At 43.1% G+C, this 16,897-nt stretch overlaps 1 protein-coding gene across 6 annotated transcripts in view; it reads right to left on the minus strand.

Annotated features, from left to right (window-relative positions):
* The window catches only part of DPP6 (dipeptidyl peptidase like 6), a 491,459-nt gene that overhangs the window by 216,119 nt on the left and 258,443 nt on the right, over window positions 1-16,897 (minus strand). The window contains exon 1 of one of the 6 annotated variants that reach the window (XM_083579471.1): window positions 4,513-5,042. The exons of the other annotated variants lie outside the window; for them this stretch is intronic. Coding sequence (XP_083435597.1) covers window positions 4,513-4,569 — 57 coding nt within the window. The 5' untranslated portion in view covers window positions 4,570-5,042. Of the gene's footprint in view, window positions 1-4,512; window positions 5,043-16,897 lie in introns of those variants that run through there. 6 annotated transcript variants of the gene reach the window in all.

The following is a 16,897-nucleotide window of genomic DNA, read 5'->3' on the forward strand; positions in this document are numbered from 1 at the left end:
CCAGAGGGGGGGAGCTCCCTCCATTGCTGCAACTGCTCCATAGGGCTCAGACCTGTGGACCAATGCCTAGAGGCTAGAAGTGCATGTATCCAGAGCATTGTGGAAGCTGCTGTAAGTGTTTCTCTTGCCAACAAAGAGTTAACTAGATGGGTGCCTTCCTTATCTTGGACATGCTATGCACATGAGACTTCTGCACTCCCCCCCCACGCTTCTTCAGCACAGTAATAAGGAGATCAGAAGCTTTTGCTTTCACCTTCAGCTAACCATGGTTACACATTATGTCTTAACCGAGTTGACATTCACCACCGGCCAACCCATAGAGTCCAGGGAACATACACTGACATACATTTTATTTTATGAACAGCAGGTCTGCGTAGTTCATGTGTTGTGCAAAAGATAAATTCTATGAGTTACTGAAAAATGGAGTGGAAAAGGCCATCCCTTCCAAAGTCCTGAGTCCGCAGGAAGGAAACTCTGCCTTCAGTGTATTCCTCATATTTTTCCTGCAATGCAATCTGCTTTGCATGCAGCATGATGAGACATTCACCTCTAAATTCCGAGGCCACTTACACTTGTGTAAGCCCTACTGATTTCACTTGGATGACTGTCGTATAGAGAGGGCTTTGCATGACCAAACAATGGGGTTGCGGGGCTCTTAATGTTCTGCCCAAGTTAAGAACAAGAAAACTGCAGATCAGCAACGGTTTAAACTATCAGGCATGTTTAATTAAACTAGTGGTCTGAGTCATCTAGGGCTGAAGCTCCAGATCTTTACATTTCAATGCATAACCTCATGTTTAACTACTAAGACAGATCAAGGGTTTTTATGCAAAAGCATTTGGAGAATTAAGAAGGACAATATAATCATACCACCCCCTTGGCGCTACTTACCGGCCATTTTTAGTTTCCTTTTTGTATTGCAGAAAACCCAATTATACTTTAGCTAACTGTAATGCCTTAGTCCAAAAGTAATGCCATGATGGGGAATGCAAAAAGGGAAATGTTCGCAATGTCTTATATGACAGTAACAGCTGCTTCTAAAGTAGGCATAATCTTCAGCACAGTTACAGAAGTACTTCCATTGCATGACAGGCAATTTCTTCTCAATTAATTTCTATGTAAGGGGAGAGTGCCATTACTTTAATACCAGATCTACACACCCCCCACATCACATATGCACACACAAGCACAAATCCACATGAAAACATTGAACTGTAGACCACTACAAATGACTTCTAAAGTATAATACCATTCAAAATATATATTTTTTAATCTTTGCTTTTTTTTCATGAAGGGGGAATATCCCAAAAAGAAGATGTGAATACTGGGAAATGGGGCTCTCAACTCTTACCAAGGGCTAATGCTTAGTTTATTTGTATGTTTGTTTGACATAATTATGTGACAGTAACATCATAGCTGAGAGAGTATAACTATCAGTACTTTTACTTGGAACATTACAGTACAATTTCTCAGTTGCTCAGCAAACAGTTTTCATTTAAGAATTTCAACAACATCTCTCTTTTGCATCCAAATCCCATCCATGTTTACTTGGAAGTAAATCTCAATGATTTCAGTAGGACTTCCAAGTAAAGCAGCAACAACAGCAGCAACAATTTAATTGTTTATACCCCACCCATCTGGCTGGGTTTCCCCAGCTGCTTTGGACGGCTTCCAGCAAAATATAAATAATAATAATAAAATGTGAGACATTAAAATTATGCACAGGGTTGCAGTCTGAGTCTGGGAATGAGTCGTGGCAGATCCGCCCTTACAGAAATACAGTTTTTGGTCTGTTTAGAAATATAGAGAGACCAGCTTCCTTTATATAAGAACAGCAACTTACATAAAGGAGCGGGGGTTGGCTGCCTATTTCTTAAACCAGAACTCTCACAAGAAGGCCTGCACACCATTTCACTGCCATGGAAACAGGATGAGCGATCTCAAAGATTGGACCGGCTCCTGCTTCCTGTTAGCATATGGAAGCTTTGCACAGACACAGAATTCTTCAGCGTGTATAACAGAAATGAGGCTAAATCTAAAGTGAAGGGCACACAGGCAAAGTCCATGAATGATGCAAATGTTATTTCATTTGAGTCACTTTAGGTGGCAGCTTATTCACAAAGCTTTTAGCAGTAGGAGAGAGGGCCCATTAAGCAGCAGGAGGTTAAAGAAATGTTGCAAAACAAAAACAAAACAAAACCTCACAGTCCAAGGCCTTTTGTCTGTTGTTGACAAAAATAATAATCTTAATTTCAAGATTTTCAGCACGCTTGATCTAACAGCAAGCCTGATGTACAAAGAAAGAATATTTTAAAAGAGAGCAAAAAAGTCAATGAAAGTTTTTTTGTTTGTTTAAATGAAAGGTGGAATTTCAGAGAAACAAAAGTGCGACAGGGATGGTGGAGGAGGATTGCTTCCCACTAAAGCAGAAAAGCTGATAAAGCTTTTTGCTTCAATAAAATGTCACCCTGAAAAGTCAGGTCCTTGTGTGCTATTTCTGATTGCACTGCACCTAATGAGGATCCAACCATCTGCCTTTCCAGCCTACCTTCAAATACAGACATATACATTTGAGAGAGAGAGAGAGAGAGAGAGAGAGAGAGAGAGAGAGAGAGAGAAGAAAAGAAAAGATTGCAACTCTCAGCATATCACCGGAAGAAAACTATGTTAAGAATTAATTTGTGTCTGGGGAGATCTATTTTAATTGGTCCCCTGTGCTATCCTAGTCAATGACTAAAGCAGCATTGTAATCTCAGTGACAAAGTGCTGGTTCAGACGTAACCCTAAACTATGTTTTAACATTACAAGAGTGAGCTGCAATGAGCCTGGGGCTCATGTGGCCCCCCCCCACGCCTCCTGCAGTGCAGCCTCAAGGAAGAGTTTGTAAACTTAGACTCCCATTTTAAATTAACTGCAATTTGTGAACCCAGACAAAGTGTGGCTTAATCTTAATGCTGATTAATTGAAGCAAGCCAACTTCAAGCCATAGTTTCTGAAGCTGGCTTATTTCAACAAACCGTAGTTAAAGATAACCACAGTTCAGACTTTGGATGACAGGTCAAACTGTGGTTAACCTAAAATGGAAATGGACGCTTCTGATCCCTTTGCAGCTGCACAGGAGAGGGTAGGGGGAGCATGCAAAATCTTGGGAGGGTGGACTAGGCTCATGGAAGTCCAAGAACGTCTGGAAGGCTGCAGGTTCCACCATCTTGGTGCTAAACCATGGTTTATGCCTTACATCTGAACACGGTCAGTGAAAATGTAAGAATGTGAAACCTGGAACAGATGGGTTAATCCTTCAGTTTCCAGTGGAGACTGTGCTACATGTGAACACAGGGAGGGATGGCAGGGCTTATTGGGGGAGGAGAGGAAACTCTACTCTGTTCTGCTTCTGTACAGAAGCCCCCTCTGAAATGTTTGCAACATTCAGCTGCATCTCAGGTGTCCTAGCAATCTTTTGCTATATGTCAGCTATCCTTATCCTTGCCTGTTACTCAGGAGCAATGAAGTGGCTGTTGCTTTACCAGCAGTGAAAGTTGTTTCAATTGAGTCAAGACGTCAAGCTGAGAAATACTCATTTTATGAACTGGACCAGAAAAAACAATCATCCATCTGCTGGTACAAGTATATGGAGGCGATTCTTAGGTCTGACTTCTTCTTCTTCTTCTTCTTCTTCTTCTTCTTCTTCTTCTTCTTCTTCGTCTTCTTCAACTGGCCTTTCTCCTGTGCATTTAACAACGGCCCAGGCACACACAAATTAAACAGCTGGCATGAAGCTAAATAGCAAAGGGAAGGAAGGAGAAGCTTCACCTGCTAAATTCCAGTGTGTCAGGGTTGCTGTATCTCTATACATGAGAAGCCAGGGAGTGGGGATGTGGCAGCCCTGCTAAGTGTATGAAGACAAATATAGAATGTAGGTAGGTGTTCAGGATGGCTTAAATAGTCTGTGATTTCCCATTAAGAAAAGCTTAATTAAATTTGGACCATGATTGGAACAGGGTATCTCTATAGTTGCTCACACTTCATTCTTGAACAGAAACAACAATGCTAGGTGGTGGTTTTACAGGTACAAGGAATGCATGGAAAATGTGCTTTCGTTAGTCCAGGCACAACTTGGGGAAAGGAGAAATAAAGTAGTTAGGATGTCTACCCTTGTTAGCAAGCTGCAGATGCAGAACTGGGTTGATTCCAACAGGAAGAGACCCTCTCCCCACCCTTTGTCCCGCCTGGCAGTGTACAGTTAAACACAAAATACCCAGTAAGGTCCTGCACAAAATGCTCCTGCTCTACACATAACATGGGGCTAGAGGCATCATATTAATACACACACACACACACACGTATTTATAGAGAATAGGCACATAACAGAATAAGTAGAAAATAGCACTGGCTTGATGACTTGTATAGAAACACTAGTCACCCTCTACCATAAATGAAAAGCTAGCAAGCAGGCAAACAAACCAAGAGGCATACAAATCTCTACGCTGCTCAAAAGAAAGTCAACAGCATTACCTGTTCTTGTTGCTGGACTGATTTCCCTGAAGCACTTTGCTCCTTAGCTGTTGTCATGTTCACCTACTTGTGCCCACTGCAGTGGCAAACAGGATTTCACAGGTCTGTGTGTATGTGGTTGCTTGAGTGTGCGTGCATGAGAAAGAGAGAAAGAGAGAGAGAGGATGTGTGTGCGTGTGTGCGTTCAACTGTGCAAGTGTTTCGAGTCACAAAAGCTAAAGGAATACAGATGAGTAACTAGCCCATCACTTAATCACCAGCTGAGAGAGCGGCTCTCTTCTCCTTCCCAATTAAAAATTTAATACCGCCAAAATATATACCACCCTTAATCTCTACCCCCTTCTCTCTTTCTCTGTTCTTTCTGCCTCTAAAATTTAAATGAGGAGAGCGAAAGAGGAGAAAGGAGGATGCTGTGAAGGCTTCTTCAATTAGCAACAGCCTCCGCAATCGTCACAGAAACAATAACTGCTTGGCAACCAGGAACTGGCAGCTCGGAGCTAGAAGACCGCGATGTGGTACTCCTCTCCCCCCCCCCTCCACAGTCAGTTGAGGACTGGTGCTGCGCATGCTCACGGTTAGCATTGTAGCAGAAATGTGCAGGGGATAGCTCCAGCAGCCTATTTAAACTCCCGGCATTTGCAATAAGGAATCAATAGGGACAAATGCTGAGCAGGCACCTCAGATAAGCTGCCCCATTATTACGCTCACTCACTCTCAAGCCTGATCACACAGAATAAGCAGCTGTGCTGTGGCTCCTTTTAAAGAAGCCACATGGAGTATTCCCCATGGAGTGATCTGTTTGTGCGCACCCAGCTGTTTTCACCTTGCCACTAGTCAGAGCACATGTTACAGCTCCCCACAGGGGTCACTCACACAGTAGCAATGCCATTTTCAATGACTTCCTTGTGGTAAGCGTTACGTGCATTGTGGACCACTGTGTGATCTACTGTACCATGCACAGCACAGGATGATTAATCAGAAAAGCAACAAGGTGGGGGGGACCCTATCTAACTTCTTAAATATTTTTTGTAAAAATAGCAACAGAACAAGTTCTCCCTTTCAAAACAGTCATGTACATAAAGTTAAGCCAATTTACTTTGGATTAATAAAAACAGAACTGCTATGGATTATTTTGTATTCATGGCAATTAGTAGAGAGAAGAAACTCCATGAAACCAATAAGCATGCATTGGAAGTGCCCAAATAATATCCACACTTCTATTTCATTGCTATTGCAAAAAAAGGGAGATGGGTAAAGGAAGTCTCCCAGAACTTAATTAAAGCCAAGGTCCAGGACCAGAATCAATGACAAATGACAAGAGGGGGGAAAGTTACACATCTCCTTTCCTCTCACTTATCTTCTGGTTCTCAAACACTTTTCTTTTATTAAACAGATAATGTAAAGAACCACAAAATTGAGTGTCATATGCAGCTTGAACTGAATACAGTAGCTATAATTATTAGGTCTGGGAAATTCCACCCTGTCCTCCTCAGCTAGAACTGTAAATTTGCTAGCGAGGGCCAAATACAAATGTTTTTTTGGGGGGTGGAAGACCTTTTTTTTTCCTTCTTTTTTTTAGAGTGGCTCATAATTATTGTGCACTTGCAATTCATTTCCAGGAAAGATGCACATTCTTGCAACACCACTTTGGAATTATAGTGCAAGGAAAAGGAACACTTCACCCTGTCTAAGGTAACCTTCTGACACTCCCTTTTCTGCCATGTACATGGTAGCTTCCGGGGGCAGAGCGTCAGCAGTAGTAGTCATCAGATAAGTGATGTTAGCTGACTGGAAGGAGACACCAGCAATTTCTGCGGATTTTTTCCAGGTAAAAGGCAGTGTGAGTTACAGTGTGAGGGCTGGAAGTGGAGACAGAATTGTGAAGACTATGCTGTGGTTGTTGGACTGGCGTGGTGGTTGAGTGCACAAAAGAAACTGGACGGCATCACAGGATTGCCACAAACCACTGTTTTGTAGTCAGTCAGTACCTGCATCTCTAACTGTCATGGCCCTGGCCTCAAGGTCAGAGTTGTTGCAGGAGGTACTGGCCTCTGGGGCTTCTGTACCACCAGCTGGAGAATTGAAACTGAGCTCAAGATGGATGGTTTAAAGCCAGGGGGATGGATGGTTTAAAGCTCCAGCCAGCATGAAGGAAAACTCCTTCCAGCTATAAGAAAAACTCCTAAACCTCCAATGCCTTCTGAGATATACTCAGGAGAAGAAAAGTCAAAGAAGCAAACCCTACACAAATCAGGAGTAGAGTCCCTAAGACGGTTGGATGGCACATTGTACACCTCCTTCCAGCATCTCCCATAGCCAAGCCAGTGCCAGACATATTGGTCTGCTTTCCTTTGGACCATATCAGTGAGGCTGAGAGGGGGATCTTGTCATCTGGGCAGCTCAAGACCTCCATACTTGTGCCCCACAAAGGTCACTTTAGTGCTGCTAACTCAGTGGTTTGACGTTGTCCCTGGAGGCACACTCCATTCTCTCTCAAGACAGATGGATGCCAACAATGATACTTTTCTGCACCCATTGCCTATGCTTGTTTGTTCTTATTTTTGAGTATGCATCAAACTCTAGAGTCTGTGAAGCCTATAAGCCAACAGGTAATGGCCTTCTCACCTCTAAGCCTACTGGACGTCCATGCACTGGGTGCAATGCTTCAACAAAGTTGTCACGAGCACTTTGTGCTGGTTATTCTGTTCAGTGCCATGTTGGCTTAAATAAAGTACCGGCCTTCCTTTACTCCAGAATCTCACTTTTGTGTAGATGCAAATAAATTCTAGAAAGTGGACATGGGCTCTAGGTTTCGGAGATCCTTTGCCATCAGCTTCTCCTCACTAATAGTGCCTGCTTGCTTGCCAGGAAGGAAGCTGGCAAGTGAGTAGGCAGCAGTTGTTTCTGCTTCTTCTGCTATTGAGCTTTCCAGAAAGGGAAAGGATAGGTGAGGAGGGGAGTGAGCAAGTGGCAATGGATCTATAGGGGACTCTTGGCAGTAAACCGCCTGCAAAGGTGTGGGTCTCAGTAGGTTGTCCAATTATGCCAACTCTTGGCACCAGCCCCATGGCTAAGCATTTCTTTGAAGTATTAACAAACTCTATTAGTCTTGCATTCAAAATTATATTGGAGAGGGGATATTTACATGATATCAACTAAATCTCATTCTAATAAGAATAAATCCCAAACAGCTTGGTTCTTAACCCACTCTGGGATGCCTTCTGGGCAATGAAGAGTGGGCTATACATATTTTTAATAAATAACCCAAACACAATTCCAGAAATGGCAATGTGGTTGAGGCCTATATATATTTAGGGGTTAATACATGCACTCATTGTATTCATCAGAGAGACATGTGACAGACCTGCCACCATTAACATTTGACTAAAACAGCCCTTAGCTTATACATGTGTGTGCATGTATGTTATTATATTTGGAGGGTTCCACAAAGCCAACTCCCAATAACACTGAGTGGTAAATAAGGAATTTTAGAAGATAAGCTCCAATATTAGGAACACATTAAGCAGACACAATGTACAACAGGGGGGTGAGCACTGCACTCACTAAACAGGTGCGATTCCAGAGGCATGGAATGCCTATATTTCAAAGCAGATGGTAGCCTAACATCATGACATCCTACCCACTATGAAGTGACAGCTTTAGCCACCTCATGGTGTGACCTGCACAGTGAGATCTGAATGGAGGGTTGGAGTGGTAACAGGTAGAAAGGTGTTTGCAAAGCTTAGACTGTATCTAATATCGCCAGGAGGGTGAAGCTTAAACAGAAAAGCAGGAGGTACTGCTTTATACAGTAGGAACATGAGAAGCTGCTTTGTACCAAAAGCCAAATTGCTCCAGTATTGTTGACAAGTAGTGACTCTCCAGGGTTTCAGGCAGGTAACTCTCTTAGCCCTACCTAGAGATGCCAGAGGTGGAACCAGGGACATTCTGCATACAAAGCAGTACTGCTTTGTGTATTCCCAATATCTGAATTCTGAGCATTTCATATTTTTTTAAAAAAAGTATGACCATTTTGATTCTTTTGAAGGCAAGGTACTATGTGGCTATTACCGTATTTTTTGCTCTATAGGACACACTTTTTCCCCTCCAAAAATTAAGGGGAAATGTGTGTGTGTCCTATGGAGCGAATGCAGGCTCCTTGGCTTCAGCGATAGCAATGCAAAGCCTCCGAAGAGGCTTCGCGTTGCTTTCGCTGAAGCCTAGAGAGCGAGAGGGATCGGTGCGCACCGACCCCTCTCGCTCTCCAGGCTTCAGGGATAGCTGCCTGAAGCCTTTGGAGCGCAGCGGGACCTCGCGCTGCACTCCGAAGGCTTTGGGTTCCTTTTGCTGAAGCCGGGAGAGCAAGACTCTCCTGGCTTCAGCAGAGAAGGAGAGCTGCACAGCGCCCCTTTAGGCAAGCGGGAGGAGAAATGGAAGGGGCTCTGTTTCTCCTGCCGCTTCGCTGAAGGGGCGCTGAGCAGAGAGGGGGAGATTTTTTTCCCCCTTGTTCTCCCCCTCTAAAACAAGGTGCGTCCTATGGTCCGGTGTGTCCTATAGAGCGAAAAATACGGTAAAACACACGTTTGAAATCCCCAAATGCAGAGCAAAGCATTTGATCCTGTTCATTTACCTTACTGCCATTCACCAATCTAGAAATCTCTGCTAGTTCTAGAAAGCGTTACTTCTGCGCAAGAAAGTGGATTATCCTGGCTGTTCCATGTACCACATACCACAATTGGAAATGTCAGTATAGAGGCCAGGAACCACTTTGGGGGGCTAGCTGCTTTCATGGACCTATTTGTAAAGCTGAACGAAGCCATGGAAAACTTTTGAAACAAAAGGCCATTCCTTGACTGGCACTGTGATTTGGGACTTGGAGCCCCATGAAGTGCTTTATACTGTAACAGTGAGGCTCCTATTGTAAGTTAGGTCTTACAGTTACCGCTATTCAGTGTGCAAAATGATTTCTGCGTCATGGTGGAGGTAGGAGAGAGGCAAACAATTCCATGATTGTTTTCCCGTATATTCTTTCAGCTTTCCATTTGTTCCACAGCAACATTTTCATTTAGCTCCTTCTCTGAAGAAAACAATAATAAGGGGGAGAAATCGTTCTGCCTTTGAGAACATACAATGCTAGCCCTGCACTTTTCTAAGACTGGAATGGCATTATTGCAGTACTTCTCAAAGGCTCATGAATAAACTGAGAATACATGGGATAAGAGGACAGATACTCTCATAGTTCAGCAAACTGTTAAAGAGCAGGAAGCATAAATAAACGAACACGTCTCACAATGGACAGACATAAGAAATAGGTTCTATATATCAGAGCTGCAGCTTTTTAACTTATTCATAAATGAACTGGAGTTAAGGGTGAGCAACAAGCAGTCAAGTTTGCTGATGACACTTCAGTAAAAACAAAAAAGAGCCATCAGGATATGTCTCCAAAGTAAATAGGCGTTGAAATACCAAATGGGATTCAATGGGATTCAAATGGAGAGTGAAGCACATGAACAAGACATAAATAAATCATAAATCCACATATACAATGATTGGAGCTGAAGTGGTGATGAGAGACCAGGAAAGAGATGTTGGGATCATGGTGGATAGCTCAATGAAATTGTTGACCATGTCTGCAGAAGCTGTGAAAAGGCAAATTTCATTAGGGAAGGGATGAAAAATAAAACATCTCAAGTCGTACTACCTTTGTTCAATCTCTAATGAGGCCATACTTGGAACACCATGTTCTGGTCCTCAGAAAAGATATTGTAGAGCTGGAAAAGGTGCTGAAAGGCTCAGCAAAAATCACCAAGAGGCTAAAGTAATTTGCCTGTGAGGAAAGGTTGCAATGGTTGAGGTTTCATGGTGCATAAAATGGGTGAATAAGAGGGGACATAACAGAGGTGTATAAAATTATTCATGCTGTGGCTAGAGAAGGTTTTATGCCTCTCTCATAGTACTAGAACATTCAGCCATCCAATGAAGCTGAATTTTGGAAGACTCAGTACAGACAGCAGGAAGTACTTCTTGACATAGCACATAAACTATGAAAGTCATTACTACAAGATGTGGTGATGACCAGCAACTGGTGGGTTATTGATTGATTGATTAGTTAATTTCTGTACTGCTTAATATATTCAAAATATCTCTAAAGGCTGTACAAAAAAACTTAAGTGGTGTACAGACAACTTTACAAAATATTACAAAATACACACTTACATATAAAAGTGCTTTATTAATACAACGTTACACACACATATCAGTTTATTTTCCTTTGACACACCCTCCCTCTCAGTCTCCGGGTTTTCATTCCGGGTCCAAACAAACTCTCAGCTCATCCACAAAAGTCTCACAACGAGAAGAGGTCCTGGGAGCAGTGGACATCACCCTAATCTCTCACTCGAGATATGTCCTTTATGGGTGAACCTGGGGTAGATGGTACTTCCTCAGGCTGCCCACAGCTGTGTCCCAGTCAGCTGCACTCTCCACAGTCAGTTCCAGGTACAGCAGGTTTGAGTTTCCCAGGGGGTCCAAAGGATTGGAAGAGGGGGCCCCTCCACTTGCAGCTATTTCTTTACCTCTCCTCCTCCAGCTGCTTTACTGCCCCATGGTATTTATTTTAGATAAATTCATATGACTACTAGTTATGATTGTCATGAAGCACCTCCAGTATTGAAGGCACCATATCTCTGAATACCAGTGGCTGGGAGGGGGCTATTGCACTCATGCCCTGCTTGCAGGCTTTCCCTAGAGGCATCTGACTGGCCACAGTGAAAACAGGATAATGGACTAGAGGGGCCTTTGGCCTGATCCAGCAGATCTCCCATATTTTGAAGACTTGGGTGTTCCACCCACTCCTAAGCTTACGTCTTGGGGAGGCCTGTTAGAATTCCTGATCCGTGATTGCAGTCATGGGATTTTTGTCTTTCACATGACGTTATATGTTTTGACTCCACAGAGTGGGAAGTGACAGAGACAGGATGTTTGTGTTACTGTGTTCCGTGAAGTAGGACTATTGTCCTTTGTCCTTTTTCTCTTTGCTGTCTGCTGTCTGATGCTACAGAGAGAGGGAGCCATGTTGCAGTGCTCCGTGTGTGTTTATATGTAAATAAAGTAGATTAGCCAAAATGCTGAGTTGCTGAGGTCTGTTATGCAAACTGCATACACTCTGCGGATCCCTAAGTGTGCTGGTGTCGGTTGGCATCGGTCACTGTGATGTTTGGGCTGAAGAAAGCTTTTGAAGCTCCCGAACGATCGACCAGGAGGGAGAGAACATGCCAGTCAGGCATGTGTCTCTGCCATGTGGTTCAGTGCATGCAGCTTTGTTTACAAATCTGTGGACTGGGTCACAAATCCAACAATGGAATTAGAAAAATGACATAACAGGACATGGATGATGCCAACTAAAACAACACACAGGAATGTATCATTGTATAAAGGAACCCTCTTGAAAATCAGATCGGGATGACAGGACAAGTGCCACTATCGCAAGTCCAGTGTGAATCAATGAGAATCTGCTGCTAGGGGACAGTCATTTGTTTGTCTTTGGTTGCTGAGAGGAGGGAGCCTTCATCCATTTGCTTCGAGATCCTATCTTTCTTTGAATGTTTGTATCCTCCCTGCCAAATAAGCTCATGTATTACTCACCCCCAATGGTGACCCACTGCACCGTTTGAGAAATAATACCTTACAGATAAAAAAATATTACAGTAATAACATGTGGAAGCAACAGAAAGCCTGGAATACTTTGTGTTAAGCTTAGTGCACACACATCTTCACGCCTGAGAAAGGCAGCAAGTATTTATAGCTATTACCTAGCTGCTACCTCCCACTCAGCTTGCCACCCTATAAATCTTACTCATGCTGGTGGAGCAGACATCTAATAAACATTTATCCAGACTCACAAAGTCATACCCATCCTTTAACATGTGTGGCTATTTTTAAGGGCTTTTGTTTCCATTAAGTAAGTCTATTGTGCTCTAAAGGAGGAGAAATGCAGCATGATTTAATGAAGTGTGTTAATGAGGTTTATCTTGCATTAGCCTTGCCCCTTCATATGCATTCATTATTCTGCCTGGTTCTGCTTCTGAAATACCTTGATTCAGTATAATAGGGCAGGGGAAGGAATCAAGCCCTCTCTGGCTCGGAGATTAAATCTGATAACACCTTTGTTTACTTCTTACATTCCTGACTCCTTGCCTTCTTCAGTGCTCTTCACTCCAGTGCACAGAACTGTATTTACACCCCTGTTTCTTTAAGCCTTTCAATATCCACTGCTTTTGCAAAGCGTTTCCCACACCATGATTAATTCACTCATCCCAGTGCTCTCTGCTATAGCTCCTCTACCTGTTTCTCCCTCATCCTTTATCTCTCTTAGTCCTCTCCATTTCCCCCCCTCTGTGACCACATTTGCAACTCCAGTGGGCAGGGACCATATGCAAATGGGAGTGTTCTGCAAAGCACCTTGGCAAGAAGTTGGCACTAAATAAATGATGTGTTAATACATGTTCTCATTAATATTCCATTAAGTTCATTACAGCACATATAAATGTTCACGCAAAATTTGACCTCAGGGATTTTGATTAGCTGGACCACTAGCACAGCCAAGATCAACTGAGTCACAACAATTCCACTTCCTTGAGGAAGAAGCCTCTGCAAATGCATAATGTAGAAGACAGGTAGCCATTTATTTCTCACATTTTTTTTTCTCCCAGAAGCCGCCCAGCTTTACGACCCACCTGATGCATGCATCCCTCTGGTGTCTAGGGCTTACTGGAACCTTTGCTTGGGAAAGAGGAAGGTTAATAGAACATACCATATGAAATCTCCACACATCCAAACATCTTTATTTAGAATTTGTGTCTTAAACACGATCCTTTTCAGCACTTCAGTGTAAAACGCACAGATGCCCCCATACAGAACTACCATATGCACTTGGCATGCACTGTTTCCGATGCTGGTAGCTTAGACCAAGCTGGCAGCTTCCTCTCGGCTTCCTGTGTCTGTTCCAGCTGGTATGACCTTGACAGCTGTAACACAACAGGAGTCTAGTTGTGGCTTGCATATTTATGCTAGGGAGACTTCTGAGGCATCTTACAAATTCACTGGCAGCCAAACAAACTGCAGGGGGGGGAGAATTCAAAGGGTAATTGTCATATAATGCCTTTATTATGACCAAAAGCCAGTGATGCTTCAGGAATACGATTTCTGTGAATTCTGGTGCAAGCTGACCTGTACTTCTCCGCCTGGATCAAAATATGAGAGCCAGGATGTTGTTACGACCTTCTTCTGATAACTTCTCCAAATTTTCAATGCGTTTTTTGGTTCCTGTACCATATCAAAATGCATTTATTTGGGATGGAATTTTAAGAAATGCGTATTTTGAGAGAAATTTATATTTTGTTATAAAAAAGTTCAAAAATATACAATTGTAACTTTTCATCTGATTTTCTTTAAAAAAAACCAATCCTACATATTAATATTTAAATGGGGTGTAATGAATTAATGAATTAACACATAGAAAAACTGCACAGACTGGAAATGGATGGCTCCATCCATTTCTGATGAGCCACCTTTCAATTTCCCCACCTGTCTTTTTCAGGATACATGTTGCGTTTAAAAAATGGTGAGGGAATATTATATTTCTGGCCGTGACAAAGCTCTGCAGCCTGCAGCTTATAACAAGGTGGAGAACAGGCGCCATAACATAGACTTTGTTAGGTGAGAACCTGCTACCTGCAAAGCCAATTCTGGATTGTACCAAAGGCTCTTGGGATAAAGACAGAATGGCAGTTGTCCCTTTGGAAATAAGATGAAAGCCAGCATTGAGTATTAGCAGGCTCTAATAAAGGTGTTATACTGATTACTGAACTGTGCTCTGGAGCTAGAATATTTCCACTCTACCAGAGAACATGAATGACAGATGTTTTTCATGGATGGCTCCATCGTATGGCTGTGCAAAATGTTTATGCGGATAGCATTGGGGCACATTCAAGGGAGCAGGGATGTAACAAAAATGGGGGAAGAGAAAAACGGGCATGGAAAAACATTCTGGGGCCTTTGGGGAATCGGTGAGGAGCACTCTTTCTCTCAATTTTTGCCCTTCCTGTCACTCAAATGAAAGGATGTACAAGTCCCCTCCCCACTTTAGGGGCACAAAAATGCCTCCTTACCTTTGCAACCCATTAATGGGTGTGGAGGCACCTACTGATCAGTGGTACAGTCAAAACTTTGGCTCCCAAATGCCTCTGTTTTGGAACATTTCAGCTCCCAAATGCCAAAAACCTGGAAGTAAATGCTTCGGTTTTCGAACCTTTTTTGGAAGCAGAACTGTCTGATGCAGCTTCCACTTCAGTGCAGGAAGCTCCTGCAACCAGTCGGAAGCCGCGCCTTCATTATCGAACATTTTGGAAGCCTAATGGGCTTCCAAAATGAATTACGTTTGACAACCAAGGTTTGATTGTATTCCTTAGTGCTTTCGGCACTAGATACTAAGATCGTAGCCACTGGCACCTCCTGGCAAATAGAAGGGGGAGAAATGGAGGCAGTGAGAGATTTCACTTTCTTGGGTTCCATGATTACTGCAGATGGTGACAGCAGTCACGAAATTAAAAGACGCCTGCTTCTTGGGAGAAAAGCAATGACAAACCTAGACAGCATCTTAAAAAGCAGAGACATCACCTTGCAGACAAAGGTCCGTATAGTTAAAGCTATGGTTTTCCCAGTAGTGATGTATGGAAGTGAGAGCTGGACCATAAAGAAGGCTGATAGCTGAAGAATTGATGCTGTTGAATTATGGTGCTAGAGGAGACTCTTGAGAGTCCCATGGACTGCAAAAAGATCAAACCTATCCATTCTTAAGGAAATCAGCCCTGAGTGCACACTGGAAGGACAGATCGTGAAGCTGAGGCTCCAATACTTTGGCCACCTCATGAGAAGAGAAGACTCCCTGGAAAAGACCCTGATGTTGGGAAAGATGGAGGACACAAGGAGAAGAGGACGACAGAGGACGAGATGGTTGGACAGTGTTCTCGAAGCTACAAACATGAGTCTGACCAAACTGCGGGAGGCAGTGGAAGACAGGAGTGCCTGGCGTGCTCTGGTCCATGGGGTCACGAAGAGTCGGACACGACTAAACGACTAAACAACAACCACTAGCTGAGCAAAGGAACCAAACTAAAACATCATAGTGACACCTAGTGGCAATGTACAAGCATTGTAAGCACTATTTCAATATTTAAAGGGCCAGTGAAAGTGACCTACTTAAGAGAGTGGATTCAAACTTCTAACCTATTTATAATGATGAGGTTCTATTTTTGCATGGATTCTTGCAATGCACATACACACCACATCTTATCGAGAGAGAGCTTCATCTTCACTTTCAGAGCAACTCAGAGGTAGCCCTACTATATGTAGTGAGTGTTACTCCCTAGCCAGTGCATTTAGTATTGCAGTCTCAAATGCCTGGAGACCATGAACAAAGAGACACTCCCCCCCCCCCTTTTAAGGGAAGGCTATTTTTACCCCAGTCAAACCATATTAGGGGGGGAAATCCCACAAGGGATTATGTCAAATTCTATTTTAGGGACATGGTTGAAAAACATTGTTGAGCGAATAAATGCTCAAGAAATACAGTAACTAAATAAAACATTTTACAATTCAGCAAGAAGTTCAGTTCTATTCATTGGGTTTGACTAGAGACAATGGCTACCTTTCCCAGCCTTATGCTGGTGTGAGTAAACCACTGAACTGAAGGCTGGATGGCGGACACTCTCTGAACCAGAAACCACAACACCAAGGACCATAGGGTGGGAGCCACGACCCCCACAAATGCCTTCCCCTGAGCCCGAGGAACCAAATGTCTTGCATAGTACCTCACCAGTGGTGCTATGTATCACATTGCACAACTGGCACGACTTGTGCAACTGACATGACTTGTGCAACAGGAATTTCCCCCTTTCCTGCCCCCATACAGATTTAGGAGGTGCATAGGGGGAGAGTTGGGGAGAGAACCATGATGTGCTCTGAAACGTGTGTGTGTGTGTGTGTGTGTGTAAATTTGTGGCAGACTGATAGATACATGGTCCTAACAGCAATGTTTAACTGAGAAGGCGGGGGGGGAGGAGACTTTGATAAAGTTTAGCTGACTCCAAGCCTCTGATTCTATAATGAAAATACCATGATGAAAATGTTAGAGCACATAATTGAAACCCATATCTATTTTGGGCAGTGAAAAGGCTGAGATAAAAATATTTACAGCATCGTTTACTAAGAACAAAAACGTTGGTTTCACACTTATCTGGGCATTTCAGTCCAATTTCGTTGCAGACATCCATTAGAGTTATTAGTTGTGAAATATAAACTCATCTGTGCTCAATCTGATATTCTT

Source organism: Podarcis filfolensis (assembly GCF_964270895.1).
Source record: "Podarcis filfolensis genome assembly, chromosome: 12".
NCBI classification, from domain to species: domain Eukaryota; kingdom Metazoa; phylum Chordata; class Lepidosauria; order Squamata; family Lacertidae; genus Podarcis; species Podarcis filfolensis.